The 17,663-nt window shown below is 56.5% G+C and overlaps 3 protein-coding genes across 14 annotated transcripts in view; 1 reads left to right on the top strand and 2 right to left on the bottom strand.

Moving 5' to 3' along the window:
* The first annotated feature begins 8 nt into the window (after positions 1–8).
* On the top strand, positions 9–1,702 carry SAP25 (Sin3A associated protein 25). Of its 2 annotated transcripts, none has more exons than XM_055292603.2 (6): positions 9–333; positions 551–633; positions 718–824; positions 917–1,070; positions 1,179–1,276; positions 1,359–1,702. In XM_055292603.2, the coding sequence occupies exons 1-6, from the start codon at positions 188–190 to the stop codon at positions 1,641–1,643; spliced, it is 873 nt and encodes a 290-aa protein (XP_055148578.1). In that variant the 5' UTR covers positions 9–187; the 3' UTR covers positions 1,644–1,702. The 2 variants fall into 2 exon arrangements, with proteins under 2 accessions (XP_055148578.1, XP_055148577.1); XM_055292602.2 differs by having other exon boundaries at positions 530–633.
* Positions 1,703–2,275: 573 nt separating this feature from the next.
* On the bottom strand, positions 2,276–8,965 carry LOC129490668 (uncharacterized). The gene is given in 8 exon segments (XM_055294499.2): positions 2,276–3,991; positions 3,993–4,210; positions 5,190–5,296; positions 6,029–6,165; positions 6,678–6,810; positions 7,071–7,263; positions 8,626–8,686; positions 8,853–8,965. Coding segments are annotated over 8 exon segments (1,107 nt in total). The 3' UTR covers positions 2,276–3,846.
* Positions 8,217–17,663, bottom strand: part of AGFG2 (ArfGAP with FG repeats 2) — a 26,797-nt gene continuing 17,350 nt past the window's right edge. For 2 of the 11 annotated variants that reach the window (XM_055292596.2, XM_063609502.1), the window contains exons 7-13: positions 13,571–13,618; positions 11,825–11,945; positions 11,524–11,606; positions 11,262–11,345; positions 10,246–10,374; positions 9,904–9,989; positions 8,217–9,276 (exon numbers count right to left, since the gene is read on the bottom strand). In XM_055292596.2, the coding sequence (XP_055148571.1) occupies positions 9,217–9,276; positions 9,904–9,989; positions 10,246–10,374; positions 11,262–11,345; positions 11,524–11,606; positions 11,825–11,945; positions 13,571–13,618 (611 nt within the window). In that variant the 3' untranslated portion in view covers positions 8,217–9,216. Of the gene's footprint in view, positions 9,277–9,903; positions 9,990–10,245; positions 10,375–11,261; positions 11,346–11,523; positions 11,607–11,824; positions 11,946–13,570; positions 13,619–17,282; positions 17,316–17,663 lie in introns of all 11 variants that reach the window. The other 9 variants (XM_055292597.2, XM_063609497.1, XM_063609496.1 and 6 more) reach the window with 9 other exon arrangements.

Here is a 17,663-nt window from a genome sequence, read left to right as displayed (position 1 = left end):
GAGCCCGGGGGGGGGGGGTGGCACGCGCCACGTGGCCGGGAGACGCACAGGGCGCCGGCGTCGCCGCGAGGCCTCTGGGCTGGGTTCGCCAGGAGGGTAGGTTCGCGCCGCGCCGCGGAGGGAGGCTGAGCGGGCCGGGCCGGGCGGCAGGGACACGGCGGTACGGTCCTGCGCTCGGGAACGCGGAATGTTGCCCTGGTCGCCGCCGCGGTGGGGCGCGGGCCCGGAGGAGGCTCCCGAGGGACCAGGCCTTGTGGCGGGCGAGGACCAGGGCGAGCCCTGGAGCTCCGGAGCGGACACCCCCAGGGAGCTGGGGACACCCCCATGGGACAGGTGAGGTGCTCGGACGGAGCCGTGGGGGGACAGCGATTGGGGGCCTCCATGCCTTCACCACGCGCTCTACGGAGGCTTCTCCATTGTCCCTGCTGGAGATTGGGTCCCTCGGCCTCCCTTGCACCAGGCACCCTTGGGCTCCAGGGGAGGGTGCGTGGGGGCGGTGTGGCTGCAGCCTCAGTCCCTGCCCCTCCAGCCCACAGCCCCCATCCCATAGCCCTTCCTGGACCCGGAGAGAACAGCTGCTGCTGCCCCGCCACCCGCCAGGCCCGGCCACTGAGCAGCCCCCAGGAGCCCCAGGTAGGACGGGCCCTGCTGCCTCTACTACCCCCAAGAGCCTCTCACTGACTGTGAGCCTGTTATAATCCGCAAGTGTCCCCCCAGATCCCCGTTCCCCCCAGGTGGCCTGGGAGGTGGCCCCCTCGAGGATGACTCCACTGGCACCCTGGGACCCCAAGTACGAAGCCAAAGCAGGACCTCGGCCGGTGTGGGTGAGTTGGGGGCAAACCTGTGGGGTTGGCTGGGGCAATCATGGAGCTGTGCGGTGGCCTGAGGCTCCAGTGCTCTGTCCTCCTCACCCTAGGGGGCCAATTGGAGCTCAGGAGTCTCGTTCTCAGGCCGGACACTGTGTCACCCCTCGTTCTGGCCCCTGTACGAGGCAGCCTCGGGCAGGGGTCTCAGGCCCGTGGCCCCTGCCACAGGGCATTGGAATGGACAGCAGGCACCCCCGGATGCAGGTACTTCCCTTGGTCCCCCGGGGGGCGCAAGGCTTCCCCAACTTCTCCGGGAACCAGTGCCTGGGGTGGGAGCCCGCAGCCCACCACCCTAGTGGTGTTTCCTCCTAGGGTTCCCGGTGATGTGCTGTGAAGACGTCTTCCTCTCGGATCCTCTGCTGCCCCGGGGGCAGCGTATTCCCCTGTACCTGTCCAAGGCCCCCCAGCAGGTGAGAGCTCTTTCCCCTCCCTGTCCTTACCCCAGCCTCCAGGCTTGCCTGGCAGGAAACACGTTCCATGCTCTCTCCTTAGATGATGGGCTCCCTGAAATTGCTGCCGCCGCCCCCCATCATGTCTGCCAAGGTGCTCCCTGGCCTGTCACCCTCCCGGGGCCCCTCCACTGCCTGGCTCAGCGGGCCGGAGCTGATCGCTCTCACTGGCCTGCTGCAGATGAGCCAGGGGGAGCCTAGGCCCAGCTCCTCCGCGGCTGGCCCCCCAGACCCTACCTCTGACCCACCCAGCCCCTGTGGTAGCCCCAGCAGTTCTCAGGGTGCTGACCTTTCTCTCCCACAGACCCCAGACACCCATTGTCCATAGCCTTCACGGGGCAGAGTGAGCTGGTTGTGTTGACAATAAAACAGTGTTGGTTTGCAAAACAGGCTCCGTGTGGCTGAGAGCAGAGTAAGTCATAGAGGCAGGAATGTGGTCTCTTTTTGTCCCACTGCAGATCACCCCCTGCTGTGTTAGGCAGAGGGCGAGGGTATCCATGACCTAAGGCGTTTCTGGGCTGACTGGGCAGAGCCCCTTTAATGAGTGGGTGGGTGGTCTGCATGGCAGTGCAGGGCTGAATGTATAGGAAGCAGGCGGAGGAGTAAGGGGCACCTCACTTTTAGCGGGCACTAGCAGTAATATCCCTGGTGCTCCCACACCTCTTGTGCTGGGGCTCCAGGAGTTAAGTTCTGGGTTGGGTGGGGTAGTTGTCTGGCTCAGAAGAGACACAAAGAACGCACTGGCCGGGCGCGGTGGCTCACGCTTGTAATCCCAGCACTTTGGGAGGCCAAGGCGGGCGGATCACGAGGTCAGGAGATCGAGACCACGGTGAAACCCCGTCTCTACTAAAAATACAAAAAATTAGCCGGGCGTGGTGGCGGGCGCCTGTAGTCCCAGCTACTCGGAGAGGCTGAGGCAGGAGAATGGCGTGAACCCGGGAGGCGGAGGTTGCAGTGAGCCGAGATCGCGCCACTGCACTCCAGCCTGGGTGACACAGCGAGACTCCGTCTCAAAAAAAAAAAAGAACGCACTGCAGGTGTGTGGGGGAGGGTGCCGGTACATGTGAATGTCACCACTGGCAGAAAGGTGGCCCTGCCACAGCCGACCTGAGACTCTAGCGATTCTTGCACGAACTCTGTAGAGAAACAGAGGATCAGGGCTTCAGCTCAGAAAGCCCAGAAATGTGTAGTCTCAGTGGTTTGGGCGGGGATGGGTTCTAGAATTTTCTCCCATAAAATAGCCCAACTTCTTGGAGAACCTTCTACTCAAGACTTAGGTGCCACAGCTGGAAGGGACAGAGGGGGCAGGACCCCAGCTTGTTGCCCTGCAGGTCACTTGTCCGAGGTGGCATCTGGGCCTTAAAGTCCCTCACACGGTGGGGAGTTAGGAGGCAGGGCGGGGGCATTCCAGTGCCGTTCCCTCCAGTCCCTCCCTCAACCACTCCCCCATCAGTCAGCAGGAGAGAGCTGCCTGGGTCTCAGGTCTCCTCACTGGCACCTCCCGGGAGCTCTAGAACTCCATGCCCGCATAGCTGTGCGGGCGGAGCGTGCGGACCCTGGGGACGTCACCAAGTGCCCCCAGAGAAAGAACCAGGTCCAGATCAACATAGCTGAGGCAGCTTGTCAGGGGCTCTGGACTGGCGGTGTCTGTTCTGAGGCTCTCTGGGGCCGATAACTTGGTGCACACTTCACTCCCCAGCCAGCTCTGAGAGGGGCAGGAGCAGCGCTGAGTCCCTACCCGTCCCCAGCCAGCCCCCACATCGCGATGGGCACTCCTGGGCCTGTGTCCAGGCTCCTGAACCCGGACTTGTAGGAATGGGCTGGTAGTCACTCCCCACTCCCTTGGTTATGTAGCCCCCACCCCGCCCCTTGGGGTAGGAGGCTGCTGCCCCCAGACTCGCCAAGGTCTTAAGGGCTGCTTGATCGATCCCCTCTCCCAGACACCCCCGACGGCTCAGGCCGCTTGACTGGGCTGCAGAAGCCGGGGTCTCAGGGATGGGGGACAGGGAGTCTGAAGGTGCTCATAGGAGGGTCCCTGAGCACCTGGGCCTCATTGTGCCTGGAGAACTCTTTTTTTTTTTTTTTTTGAGACAGAGTCTAGCTCTGTTACCTAAGAGTGCACTGGTTGATCTTGGCTCACTGCAACCTCCGCTTCCCCGGTTCAAGCGATTCTCCTGCCTCACTCTCCTGAGTAGCTGGGATTACAGGCATGCGCCGCCACGCCCGGCTAATTTTTGTATTTTTAGTAGAGATAGGATTTCACCATGTTGGTCAGGCTGGCCTCGAACTCCTGACCTCAGGCGATAAGCCCGCGTTGGCCTCCCAAAGTAATGGGATTACAGGCGTGAGCTGCCGCGCCCGGCCTGTGCCCGGAGAACTCTAAACCTGCAAACCCTTTAATGTTTGAACTTTCGGCGACCTGGGGGAGGGGCGAGCCACGGAGAAACCACAGCCACAAGCCCCCGGGGCCCCCGGAAGCCTGGGGCTCGGGCCTCACCGGCGGCACCGCGCTCCCCAAGCAGGGCGTTGTATCACGCCTGCTGCTCCGCTTCGCCTGCCGCCGCCACGCGCAGGCTTCTGTCGCGGGTGTAGAGGACGATCAGGTGGTGCTGGCGCGCGTCTGCGCACTCGCTGGTGGTGCACGCGCCCGCCAGGCTCAGGCTGCGCTCGGCCCGCGCGAAACTTCTGCTTGCTTTTGGAACACTCGGGACGCGGCGGGTCTGCGCGCAGGTGGCCGCAGAGCCGCACGTCGGCAGGGCAGGTCCAGGGCAGCGGCTGGCTGAGGGGCACGGCGGCCATTCCCAGCTCTCCCCGGGGCCGCCGCCTGCGGGCTTCATTCAGGGCCGAAGGCAATAAAGTGGCTGCAGGAGAGGCAGAGACGGCTGGGTTTCCGGTCTTGAGCACGGGGAGAGGCCAGCAGGGGTGGGGGTGGGGGTGAGGTGGCGAACTCGGCGGGCCGGGAGCAGCGGCCGGGCAGGCTGCCACCCGTCCTGATGCCCAGCGTCTCTCCCGGGCTCCCGACTGGAAGTTTGGGGCAAGGGCTCTGCGCACAGCGAGTGTCTCGGTGACTGTTGCCCGTGGCCTGGGCTCCCCACTACCTCCCTCCCTCCGCCGACCGCTCCGGAACCCCCATCCCACGAGACTAATCCTCACGTCGCCCGGGAACTGGAGTTGGAGTAGGGAAGTCCAAGAGAGGCGGCCTCGACCCCAAGACTGAGCCTTTATAGGGGCAGAGAGCGTGGGGGCGTCTCTAGCGGTCAGCTGACTGCGGTCCGGACACGTCGTCGGGGCAACCGAGAAAGCCTCGGTGTGAGGCCAGTGATCGGACTTGTGGCAGCGGTGGTGGCGCTGGCGATTAGAGGGCCTTGAACGGGGCCTCCATGCACCCTGCTGGCTCCTGCCACGCCCCCCTCGGCCTGTAGGTGTCCTGCCGGTGTGTACCCCCTTCCCATCCAGGAGTGGTTTTGTGCCCTTCCAAGTAACCAAAGGAGCCACCGCCACTAGCACTGCGCTGGATTATTTCTGAGCTGGAGATTCAGTTTCTTGGGAGTTTGGGGTGATAGGAGGTGACTTGGGATAAGTAAGCTCAGGGGGTAGTCCCGGTGCACAGACCATACCCGCTGGAACCCAGTCAAGTGGCCACTGAAGGAGACCTCGGAGGAAGAGGCCATCTCTCAGGAAGACCCCCTCAGGCTGCCCCATTGCTCTGGGCCCCTCCTTGCCACCACTGCCCAAAAATGCCATCCCGGGACCACCTGAAGGCTCTGACCATGGACATGTGGACTTCTGGTGGAGGTACCCCTTGCTTCTTGAAAAAATTGCGATTGGGCTGGGGATTGGACATTTTTGCACTCAGTTCTGATCCAAGGACCACTGACCCCCTCAGGGGGATGGGGGTGAAGGTGCACCAGACAAACCAGCAGGTGACACCTGGTAGGATCTTAGAGGACCCTGAGATATCACCCAAGGCAAGTAAGGTGCCTAAAGGGGAAAGCCGAGGGTCAGGGAGGAAAGGCCAACATGCAGCCCCCATAAAGATGGCGTTCAGGGAGGAGCTCCCTCAGGGAAGGAACAAGATATGACAAAGACAGAACAAGAGAACAGAAGCAAGGACCCAGACCTAGTCCAAGGGCCAGGGCAGCCTGAGCATGGTGGGCAGGGCTTCCCGCCACACTTCCTGCTTCCTGGGGAAGGGGCCCCGCGTGAGTGGGAATATGGGAGACAAGTGCCGTGTGCATGGAGCTGGGGTCCTCACACACCTATTCCAAGGTCACATTGAGAGGGAGATGCAGGGAACCAACAGCACCCAGCCAGCAGGCAGGTGGGACCCAGGGCCTGCTCCAGGTGACCTCTGGTAAGCCAAAGCCCCACTGGGGTGCAGGAGAGGCTCGAAGCACAGGTGGTGTGGTGTGGGGCGGGGCGGGGGGGGCGTGGGGCGGGGCTCAGCAACTGCCCAGTGTTGGGTGTTGGCCACAGAGAGGCGATGGCTCCGTAAGTGGCCAACAAAACTGGACTGTGTTCAAGGCCATAGCCCCATGTGGCCAATGGCCTTAATACAGGCACCATGTGCAAAGGGGCAGGGACACAAAGGACATGTGCACACCCCTCCCCCTCCCAGTCCTGCTGCTGCCTCAAAGAGGCCACCAAAGGGCTCCTGTCCCTGCTGCATTCCGAGCCCAGGAGCCTTTTTTACTCCCTGAGACTTGAAGATACCTAAGGAAGATCTCTTTATACCTTCCCCTTCCCACTCCCCATCAACCAGGTCCCCCTGCAGCACCCTTCCTTGTGAAATCACAGCTGCTATGACAGTGACCAGCTCCAAACCACCCTGTGTCACTGAACCTTGGGTGCTGGGTGATGCATGGGCAGGAAAGGCAGGAAGAGCAGGGATCTGGGGGCCTGGGGGCTGGGCAAGCCTCAGGGGTGGGGTGGGTGCTGATCAATGCCAGGTGATTGGACCGAGTACCAGGACAAGCCTGGAGTCACACAACTGGCCTACATCAGTTGCCTTGGCAACACACTGCCCTTGGCCCTACCCCGAAAGGATTTATTTCAGCCAGTAGCCCTGGTAACTTGAGTGGCTCCCCAGGGACAGGAAGTGGCAGAACCTCAGCTCTGCCTCTCCCGACCTGAGGGGTCCACTTTTCATCCCTGTCAGGGATGGTGCACTGCGTTCTCAGCCCCTATGGAGGAATGTTACAGGTTTGGGGGAATCCACGGGGAGGAGACTAGGCTGTTCCAGCGTGCCCCTCCTTCCTCAGCCCGAGGCCTTGCTCCTCTGTGGAAGGCAACACAGGGACAGAACCACACATTCAGCCCCTACCCTCAGCCCCACTCCCATCCCCTGGCCCGCAGGTCTGACCTGCAAGCTCCAATGTGGAGACACTTGGGGGCTGACTCCTGCTTCCTCACACATGGGGATGGCCCACAGGTGACCGACTGGCTGAATGCCGGGGCCATGCTAGAGGACTGCTGTCTGCAGAGCATGGTCCCCGCATTGGCCAGAAATTCAGTGTGAGCCCAGGTGAGTCACTCTAGCCCCGTGGTGTGTGCGGTGGGTCTGAATCTGCAGCTACCAGGCAATGTTTTCTCCATTTCCTCTCAAGCCAGGCCTTTCTCCATTCTTTACTACTCTCCAGGAGAGGCGGCTTATTGGAGGGCTGGAGCTTGAGCTGCTGGGGCTGTCCCTGGCCAAGGAGGGCAGCTCCTAGTGTCAGCCTGTGCCCAAAGAACCCTGGGGCCCGAGGCTGACCTGGCGTTAACTTCTTACTGCTCATCCAGCTCTCACCAGCCAGCAGGCTGGAGTCCTTGTGGGCTGGAGGGAAGGGAGTCTGCAGGGAGGACCCGGGCCTGGACCCAGATAGTGAGGAGATACCGGGAGACAGCACAGGGTGACAGAAGCAGGGGAAAGCCCTTCGGTTTAGCCTCAGTTCCAAACCTCGGTGCTCCTGGCATTAAGGGAAGGGTGATGGAAGCTGAGGGGAAAGAACAGAAAGGCTCCTCCCCCTAATACACCATAACAGATTCCAGCTTCCCTCCCTCTGGCTCTAAACGGAAAGGAAAGAACTGGTAAGAGAATTAGGTAGAGGGACACAGAGATAATCTAGGGTGGCGAAGAGGGGAGAAAGAGAAGAGATGGAACATGCAAAGGCCAGGGAGCGAAGCGGGAGACCGCCCAGGAGACAGAAGGAGGGCAGAGGCTGGAAGAACAGAACAGAACAGACAGGATGGGTCCTGATTCTTGGAAAAGACAGGGAGGCCAATCCCAGACTTGCAGATAGCAGCAGCTAGAGGTTATTTCCAGAAAAATCTGCAAAGTAAATACACTGATCACCCAATTCCCATATCTCTTTGCTACTCTCTGTGGAAAACCCAGACAAACCCCAAGAATGAATGGCCACGGCAATGGTGGAAAGGGAGGGGCCTCACCTGGCCTTGGGCCAAACAGCAAGATGGCCTGTGCTCAGCCAGGTGAGGTGTTTGCCACCCACCCCCTACCAGGTCTGTCTTGTCACCACACAAATAGCCCAGACACCATGGCTGTTGCCACAACATCCCCAGGTGGAAAGAGCCTGGGACAGAGAATGTTCCAGACCCAGGAGGGGTCTACTTCCAGCACATCGGCACCAACTTCCTTTGCCCACCCTGGCCCCAGTGGGCATTCCCCTCGCATCCAACAAACTCTGGTCCCTGGGAGTGGCGGCCCCTCTCCCACCATGCTTCTTCTCGTTGCTAATGCGGGACCCTTGTTCAGACAGGGATGGGCTCTGCCCTGTCTCTGGCCAATGGCAGCATTATCACTGGCCCAGGCAGTCCAGCCCAGCAGAGCCAGGTCAAGGATCAGTTATGTTGACTGACCTGCAACCCCTCAAAGTGGCCTGAAGCAAAACCACAAGCACCGTTTTCTCTTTCGTTCAAATGCAGTTCTTTTCCAACATTGCCTGCAATGAGCTTTGGTGCAGAGATTTGGGGACAGGGAGGCACATGGAGGGAAAAAAAAAAAAAAAGACCAGGCAATTGCACAAAGCCTTTCCCTGGAAAACCCAGGCTCTGGGGATGGTGGGGGTCAGGACACATGGCTGCCCCCCTCCAGCCCTGGAGCTCCGGCTTTGATGGTCGAGGCACAGATGGGGATTCATCCCATTCCCCACATATGAGAGTGGTCTGGGAGCGGGAGATCGGCTGGGTGTGTATATATGCATGTATGTGCATATAGATAGATCTATTTATATATAATAGGCTATATTAGAAAATCCTCTCTATGTATAAATATAAAACACTGGTATCCAAACATGACACCAACAGCTAACTAAAGTGCTTGACAGGAGCCGGGCCCGGGTGAGCTCGATGGTAAACCGCTCATCCTGGGCGCTGGGGAAGCAAAACAATGGGGACCCCTTCAGCAGGGGGTGCTGCAGGAGGAAAGTGTGTGCTGGCCAAGCTGGGCCACCAAGAGCATTTGGGCCACCTGGGCCTTCTGGGTCTCAGGACTGTCTGGTCACTGCCCCGTCAATACTGTGCCTCGTCTTTCCCCTACCTTCCCCACTGTGCTCCCATCCACGAGGAGCGCAGCGCTCGTGAGCTGGGCCCAGGGAAGAGCTGTTCCACAGGGAACTGATCCTTTGAAAAAAATCCCTCCCCCTCAACCATCACTCCTCCAGGTCAGGCCCCGCCCGCACTCCTCCTGGGCTTCCTGCCTGGGTGGGGGTGGGACGAGGGAGAGGAGCAGAGGCTTTGTGGAATCTGAGGGCAGCCACCTTTCACCTGTAGGCCCCAAGCAAAGCATTAGCACCTCCACCATCCCCAAGGCCCATAGAAATGCCCACAGGCAAGTGGTCACCAGAGCTCTAGGGAGCAGAGGACCCCAGAAGGCAGGGAAGAGGCCCCCCAAAAACACAGTGCTACAAGAAGGGGTTGGTGGTTGGAGGCTTGGAGGTGAATGGGCTTGATGAGGGTCCAGTCTGGAAAGAAAGAACAATACATTTTCCGGTTAGGGGAGAGGAGCTGGAAGCTTAGAAGAAAGGCAGCCAGGAGTCCTTTCTCCTGAAAAATCGCTATGCTGAGGAAAGTGGGAAAGTGAGGGAGAAAAGGCCAGGCATGGTGGCTCACACTGTAATCCCAGCACTTTGGCAGGCCGAGGTGGGCTGATCACCTGAGGTCAGGAGTTCAAGACCAGCCTGGCCAACATGGGAAAACCCTATCTCTACTAAAAATACAAAAATTAGCCAGGTGTGGTGGTGCACACCTGTAGTCCCTGCTACTTGGGAGGCTGAGGCAGGAGAATTGCTTGAACTCAGGAGGCAGAGGTTGCGGTGAGCTGAGATTGGGCCTGGGAGACAGAGTAAGACTGTCTCAAAAAAAAAAAAAAAAGGAAAGTGAGGGAGAAGGGAGCCAAGGGCAGGGCTGGAACAGCATAGGAAATGCCAGTGCCCAGAAGAGCTGAGGCCCAAGCTCAGCCCTGGCTTGGACAACGCAGACCTTCATGAGGAAGGGGCACAGGGGCCACCTCACGTCAGCCTCTTCTGGAAGGATTGTCCCAGAGGGAAAGCCCACGAGCCCTACCACAGCACCCCAGCTGGGACACTCACCATGAAGGGGTTGGTGGAGATCCCAGCTGGCTGGCTCAGTGGCCTCTGCCCCAACTTGGCTGATCCTAAGTCCCCGAAGGAAGAGCCTAAGGGGTGAGAGCAGTCACTCAGCTGATACCAGCCTGCCTTCTTGCAGGTGGACAGCAAGGGGTGCCCTCCTAAACTGGGGGAGTAAGGGAACAGAGCAGTGGAAGTACCCGGGCGGGTCTGGTGCTTCCCTGGTCCACCCCTGCTGGTCAGAAAGGGCACTGCATGGGCTCTGATGAGGTCGGAGGAACAACTAACTGATCTCTATGCAGAGACGGGATGGGGTGAAAGGAGTTGTCCATCTACAGCTCTTACCATTCTGCTGCTGAGCCAGCGGGGTCTGCGGGGGGAACAGCGGTGCTGGGAAGGAGCTGGCAAAGGCCCCGGTGGGTGGCACTGCCTGGGGGAAGCCAGGTCCAGCACTACTCATCCCAAAGCCGGGCCCTATGGAGTGAAAGACGGGAGGCTCAGGTGAACTTCTGGAAGGTGGGCTGGAGAACTGTTTTTCCTAAGTCCCTCCAAGATGGGAAAATAGGATATAGTTTTTCCCTGACATGAGGAGCAAGGGACCCAGCCTTGGAACTCTTCTGCTTCTCACACCACCAAACAACTCTGCCCTCTCCCTGCCCGGGGGTGCATGGCAGGGAGGGCATGGTGGTTCCAGGCACGGGCGCGGTGCAGGACTGGGCTAGCCTCCCACCAAACTGCAAAAATGGCACAAACTTCTAACGCTGTCTGTGCTTCAGTTTTCATCTCTAAAATGGGGACAGTCCGTCTCCTAGGGCTACTGTGAAGATTAAATCAGGGCCACGAAGCCCTCAGCACTGGGCCCACCACACAGCTCTTCTGTGTTTGCTCTTATTCCTCTCTCCCCGGTCTCAAGGCTTCAGCCAGCATGAGTCTGAGGGGAGAGCAGCAGAGGCTGGGGAGGGCCAGGGTGAGAGGAGACAACAGGCCTGGAGTTGATGGAAGCAGGGAACAGCGTGAGTGTTTCAGGTGGCTTAAGCTTCAGGGCACAGAAGGGACTGGGGCTGGGTGCCCAAAGGAACACTGCCGAGGGCTGGAGACAGGAGAATCGTTGCCACTGTCAGTCAACTCTAAAACAGTCTTCAGTGCGGTCTCCGGTAAGTAGCAGCCTGTTTGCTTCTAATTCTAAAATCTGGCTCTGTGACCTGGGTGCTAGGTGGCCTGGCACCGTGTGGGCAGGGGAAGAACCAGGCTGTCTGCTTCTCCCGACAGCGTGAGACGAAGGGTTAAGGGAGAGGCTGCAGGGTAATGTGCGCCTTGGGAGTCTCAGATGGTCAGGACAAGGGACCGTGCTGGAGGCTTACCTGGCGCCAAGCCGTTGGGCTGGAACGGGTTGGTGGAAGGCAGCGGGGGCTGGGCGGCGGGAGCTGCAAAAGGGTTGGTGAAGGCTGCCCAGGTGGAATGGGGAGCGGCAGGAGAGAGATATGGTTACTTTTTTTCTCACGTGCTTCATCCTGTGATGCCTGAGCATTCCTCTCAATCTCTCCCCTTCCCACCCTGTCCAGAGTTCCCAGACTCCTCCTGGCCTCAGGTCCCCTCCCCTGGGTCTCCACAGGCAGGACTCACCTCCAAAGGCCAGCCCTGTGCTGCTACTGCTGCCCGTCGTGACAGACTGGAGCGGGGGGACCTGACCAGCCATCCCGAAGAGGCTGCAACACGGGGAGAGAGAAGTCATGCACAGCTGCCAGGGCCAATCAAACCTGAGCGAGGGGCCAGGAGATGCCAACCCACCCTGCTCTCCAGGGTGAGTGAGGGAGAGGAGGAGAGGGGAGAACTGCCAGGAGATGCCGATGGGGCTGGGAGGAGCAAGGCCAAGCTTCGGGCGGCTCTCCTGCCCTACAGCAGACTGCCCACTGTCTGTACCTACCTGCTAGGAACACCTGCAGCGGGCACCCCAGGTCCCAGGAAGCTGCCCACGTCTGCGAGGCTGTTTGGCTGATTGGTGGGTGCCAGGGGAGCGGCACCAAATGGAGTCCCCTGGCTGCTCCCTGGGCAGTTGTAGAAAATACAACAGGGAGAGCTGAGGTGAGACAGGGCGGGAGGGGCAGGAGAAGAGATGGAGGTGGTGGTGGTGATGGATTGGAGTCATGGCATGACAGGTGCCCACTGGGTTCTCTGAGGCAAGCCCATTTTCCCAGGGACCACCCAGTTCAGGAGGTCTTGTCTCCAACCAAGAGTTCTGGGCAAGGTGACAGCCCAGCCCTTCTCCGTGTCCCCTGCGCTCAAAGCTGTGCTGCGGAGAGGAAAGCAGCTTGTCCCCAGGTCAGGCTGTCCTCCTCCTGCTCCAGTTTGGCTTTCATGTCCCACTTTTCCCTCAAGAGATGGAAAAGCCTGTCCTTTCCTCAAGCCTGCATTTCCATTTATCAGAACGTGGCAAGGAGGGGCAGGCGGAGGTGCCATGGAGGACAGCAAGTCCCATCACACTCAGGAGGCTCCTGGCCTGTGCAGCCTCCAGCCATCAGCACTGTCCCTTCCCCATTTAGCCGCTGCTTCTCGGGAGGCCACCCCAATGCCCTGAGCCTGGACGCACTGCTCATGGGGCCAGCCCTGCTGCCGGGTTCTCTTGCCTCTCCTGCCCTCCCTCTTCTTCAGAGCCAAAAAGAAAAAGCACAGAGGGCAAGGCCCACATGGAAATCTTACAAAACAGCTGAGGGCCAAGAGTCCTGGAAATTCCAGGCAATCTTGTCTCAGGGGAAGAGGCTGAGTCCCTGTCATTTTAAGAAAGCCTCCTGTCTGTGCATCAAAGTCTCGTCTCTATCTTGGGACCCTATTGACCACACTGGGCTGCTGTGAATGTAAAAGGAGGGTCCAGATGGAAAAAGGCTTTATTGACAGGACGTGGCGGTTCATGCCTGTAATCCCAATACTTTCAGAGGCTGAGGCGAGCAGATTACTTGAGGTTAGGAGTTCAAGACCACCCTTGGCAACATGGCGAAACCCTGTCTCTACTAAAAATACAAAGATTAGCCAGGCATGGTGGCAGGCGCCTGTAATCCCAGCTACTTCGGAGGCTGAAGTAGAAGAATCACTTGAACCCGGGAAGCGGAGGTTGCAGTGAGCTAGGATCACACCATTGCACTCCAGCCTGGGCAACAAGAGCAAAACTCCGTCTCAAAAAAAAAAAAAAAGACATCTTCCACCTGCCAGGCATTATGCATAAATAACAGCGACCCGGGCCCTAAATGGGAGAAGCTGAGAATCTAGCAGGGAAGACGAAGTGTCCAGTGCCTACCTGCTGCCAGGTCCTGAAGCCCTGCTACCTCTCACTGAGTGTTGGCACTTGTAAGACAGTGCTCTCCTTTGCCACCTCCTTCCTAAATGCCTGGGCTTTCTAGATGAACGAGTGCTGGCTGCCAGCTTCCTCCTGGGCAAGGCTACAATGCCACTGTGCTTACTTGGTCATCAATCCTTTCTAATCCACAAGATGTAAGACAGGCTAGAAAGCCACCTGGGTGGGGCCGGGCCCAGTGGCTCACACCTGTAATCCCGGCACTTTGGGAGGCTGAGGCAAGTAGATCGCTTGAGGTCAGGAGTTCGAGACAAGCCTGGCCAACACGGCAAAACCCTGTCTCTACTAAAAGCACAAAAATAAGCTGGGCGTGGTGGTGCATACCTGTAATCCCAGCTACACGGGAGGTTGAGGCACCAGAATCACTTGAACCTGGAAGAGGAAGATTGCAGTGAGCCAAGATTGAGCCACTGCACTCCAGCCTGGGCGACAGGGCTAGACTGTTTCAAAAAAAAAAAAAAAAAAAGCCAGCAGCATGGTGTTGGATCCTCTACTGACTCTCCCAGCCGAGGCCTTTGCCTGCCTGCCTGCCTCCAAGTACAGTATGTGGAATTTCCACGCGAGCACGGCTCGCTCTCCTCGGATGGCTCACTCTTTGTACTGCTGTGGTCCTTCATGTCCCAGTGAGGACCAGGCTGGGAGAGAGGCTGCAGGCCATGCTGTGCCTCCCTGTGGACACTAGGGGGCAAAACCATCCCTAGCCCAGGCGGGGTTGGCCCTATGCACAGAGGGTGCATTCTCACAAAGGAGGCAGTGGCCCAAGAAGCACCAGTACTCCTGTTTGCTTTTCATTTCATGCACTGTTTTTTTTTTTTTTTTTTTCAGACAGGGTCTCATTCCAGTTGCCCAGGCTGGAGTGCAGTGGGATGATCTCAGCTCACTGTAGCCTCAACCTTCAGGGCTCAGCTGATTCTCCCACCTTAGCCTCCTGAGTAGCTGGGACTACAGGCACGCACCACCATGTCCAGCTAATTATTTGTATTTTTGGTAGAGATGAAGTTTTGCCATGTTGCCCAGGCTGGTCTCGAATCCGTGAGCTCAGGTGATCCACCCACCTCAGCCTCCCCAAGTGATGGGATTACAGGCATGAGCCACCACACCCGGCCTTGATGCGCTTCTTAACACCACGCAGCTAGATTTCTTCCCTGCCTTATCACAGTTTGAGGGAGAGAAGCAGTTTTGAAAACCTCCCCTCTCTCCATACTCCCCCTGAGAAATATAAAAATAAAAGCAGGTTTGTCAGAAGAGACACCCACCTCTCAAAATCTCCTCTCTTCATTTCACACCCAATAGCTAAGTCACACTCACGGGAACACCTGCATGATCATGGTGTAGTGGGAAGTGGTTCTGCCAATTATCAGCATTAGATCTGGGCCAAGTTGAGCCAGTTTCCTGCAAAGGGAAGCTCTTTCCTTCCTCATGGACATAATGCACGAAGGCACCCAACAATGGCAGGATCCTCGGAAATGTTCCTTGGCTCTGGGTTTGGCTATAGATGGACTGTTTTTTTTTTTTTTTTTTTTTGTCTGAGACAGAGTCTTGCTCTGTCACCCAGGCTGGAGTGCAGTGGCGCAATCTCAGCTCACTGCTACCTCAGCCTCCCGGGTTCAAGCAATCTTCCTGCCTCAGCCTCCCCAGTAGCTGGGACTAGTCACGCACCACCATGCCTGGCTGATTTTTGTATTTCAGTAGAGAGGGGTTTCACCATGTAGGCCAGGCTGGTTTCAAACTTCTGACCTCAAATGATGCACCCCACTCAGCCTCCCAAAGTGCCGGGATTACAGGTATGAGCCACTGCGCCCAGTGATTGACTGCTTTTTGAGACAGCCAGATAGTGGACAAAAGGTTTAATGCTTGGGACATCCGTGGAGCTGAGCCCTTCCTTCACTCTGAGTCTGCCCCCAAAACTGTCTTTACAGTGAAACCCCGTCTCTACTAAAAATACAAAAAATTAGCCAGGTGTGGTGGTGGGCACCTGTAGTCCCAGCTACTCAGGAGGCTGAGGCAGGAGAATGGCGTGAACCCGGGAGGCGGAGCTTGCAGTAAGCCGAGATCGTGCCACTGCACTCCAGCCTGGGTGACAGAGTGAGACTCCGTCTAAAAACAAAAACAAAAACAAAAAAAAACTCTGTCTTTAGAGCAATCAATTGCACTGGGAAGGCATTTCAGAGGGGACGCATCTATAACAACTTTATATAGGCTGTTTCCTCGAGTGCTCCCATTCCTAGGAGCACACCTTTCTTACTAAATCGAATATTCCTGCACCAATGTACAATTCCTGCCAACAGCGTATAAGAAAGTCCTTTTCCCCACATAATACTGGCCATTATCAATCTAAAAATTTTGCCAATATGATGTGCAAAACTATCTTATCCTAGTTTGCATTTCTCTGATTAGTTAGGTTGAGGATATTTTCTTTTGTATTTTTTTTCTTTTTTGAGACAAAGTCTCGCTCTTGTCGCCCAGGCTGGAGTGAAATAGCACGACCTCTGCTCACTGCAACCTCCACCTCCCGGGTTCAAGTGATTCTCCTGCCTCAGCCTCCCAAATAGCTGCTATTACAGGCGCCCGCCACCACGCCCAGCTAACATTTGTATTTTTGGCAGAGACGGGGTTTCACCATATTGGCAAGGCTGGTCTCAAACTCCTGACCTGAGGTGATCCACCTGCCTCAGCTTCCCAAACTGCTGGGATTATAGGCATGAGCCACCATGGCTGGCCTATTTTCATATTTTTTTTTTTCTGTATGTTACCTGCTTATATGTCTTGTCCATTATTATATTTTCATATTCACAGGAATTTTAAAAATACTTTATGGATACTAACTTCCATCTGTTTTCCATGTTGTAACTTCTCTCCATCTGTTTCATGCCTTTAAGCTTTGTTTATGTCATCTTTTATCATACAGAATGTGACCTATGGCCAGGCATGGTGGCCCATGCCTATAATCCCAGAACTTTGGGAGGCCAAGGCAGGTGGATCACTTGAGGTCAGGAGATTGAGACCGGCCTAGCCAACATGGTGAAACCCCGTCTCTACTAAAAATACAAAAATTAGCCGGGCATGGTGGCATGTGCCTGTAATCCTGCTACTCAGGAGGCTGAAACAGGAGAATCGCTTGAATGAGATCGTGCCATTGCACTCCAGCCTGGGCAACAGAGTAAGACTCTGTCTCAAAAAACACACAAACAAAAAAACAAAACAAAACAACAACAAAAACCAGAATGTGACCTATGTGATTTCTCTTTGTCAGAATTTATGGAGATTTTGTTTCCTATAGTTTCTTACTTGTCTGTTAGTCATGTGGGAAAGCATATTATAGTCTCCTACTCCTTTGGCTTATTAAATTCTGATTGTGTCTAATAGTTTTTGCTTCGTGAATCTCATGGGTATGCGGTCAGTTATTTTAAGTACATGATTTTGAGAACCTCTCTGTGAATTTTAACTTTTTTTTTTTTTTTTTTTGAGACAGAGTCTTACTCTGTCACTCGGGCTGGAGTGCAGTGGCAGGATCTCGGCTCACTGCAGCCTCTGTCTCCCAGATTCAAGTGATTCTCCTGCCTCAGTCCCCTGAGTAGCTGGGATTACAGGCGCCTGTCACCATGCCCAGCTAATTTTTGTATTTTGAGTAGAGACAGTGTTTCACCATGTTGGCCAGGCTGATGTCAAACTCCTGACCTCAGGTGATCTGCCCACCTGGGCCTCCCAAAATGCTGGGATCACAGGTGTGAGCCACAACGCCCGGCCAACTTTTATCAATATGAAATGTTTCTTCTTGTCACCCTCCAAAACGATAAAATAAAAACAAAAGCAGCTAATCAGCTCACAGTGGCACAGTGAGAAGGCTGTGGGCAGAGCATGAGTCAAGAAGTCTGGGTTCTGGTCTCAGCTTGGTCACTCTGTGGCCTGCATGACTAGGGAAATTGCTTAACTGCCTTATCTGTCAGATGGCCAAATTTTAAGGGTTCCTTCCAGCCCTCAAAACTCTATGATCAGAGGCACTTGGGTAGGCTCTGGGGTGGGGAGAATAACTTACCAAAGCTGTAACTTTCAGTTAGCATCTGACTGGCTGGCAGTGAGGTTGGAGAAGAGAAGGGTGGGTAGAGGAAGGGAGAAAGAAAGAGTGTACGTCACTGGCTTTTTCCCAGACATCTGAGCCTGACGGCAAGCACTGCAGCTGCCCTCCCATGTGTCCAGGATGTCCAAAGGCAGAAGGCACCCAAAGGCTATGAAGACTCAACATGTAGAGCTTAGGAAGGAGCAGAATGCTTTAAGAAGGCCTGAAGAATCTCTTGCAATGGCTAAATAACATAGTTTATTTGGTTTTGTTTGTTCATTCATTTGTTTTGAGACAGGGTCTCACTTTGTCACCCAGACTGGAGTGCAATGGCACAATAATCACTCACTATAGCCTCAA

Source organism: Symphalangus syndactylus, chromosome 9, assembly GCF_028878055.3.
Source record: "Symphalangus syndactylus isolate Jambi chromosome 9, NHGRI_mSymSyn1-v2.1_pri, whole genome shotgun sequence".
Taxonomy (NCBI): Eukaryota; Metazoa; Chordata; class Mammalia; order Primates; family Hylobatidae; genus Symphalangus; species Symphalangus syndactylus.
The sequence above is the reverse complement of the archived record's forward strand: the minus strand, read 5'-3'. Positions and strand labels throughout refer to the sequence as shown.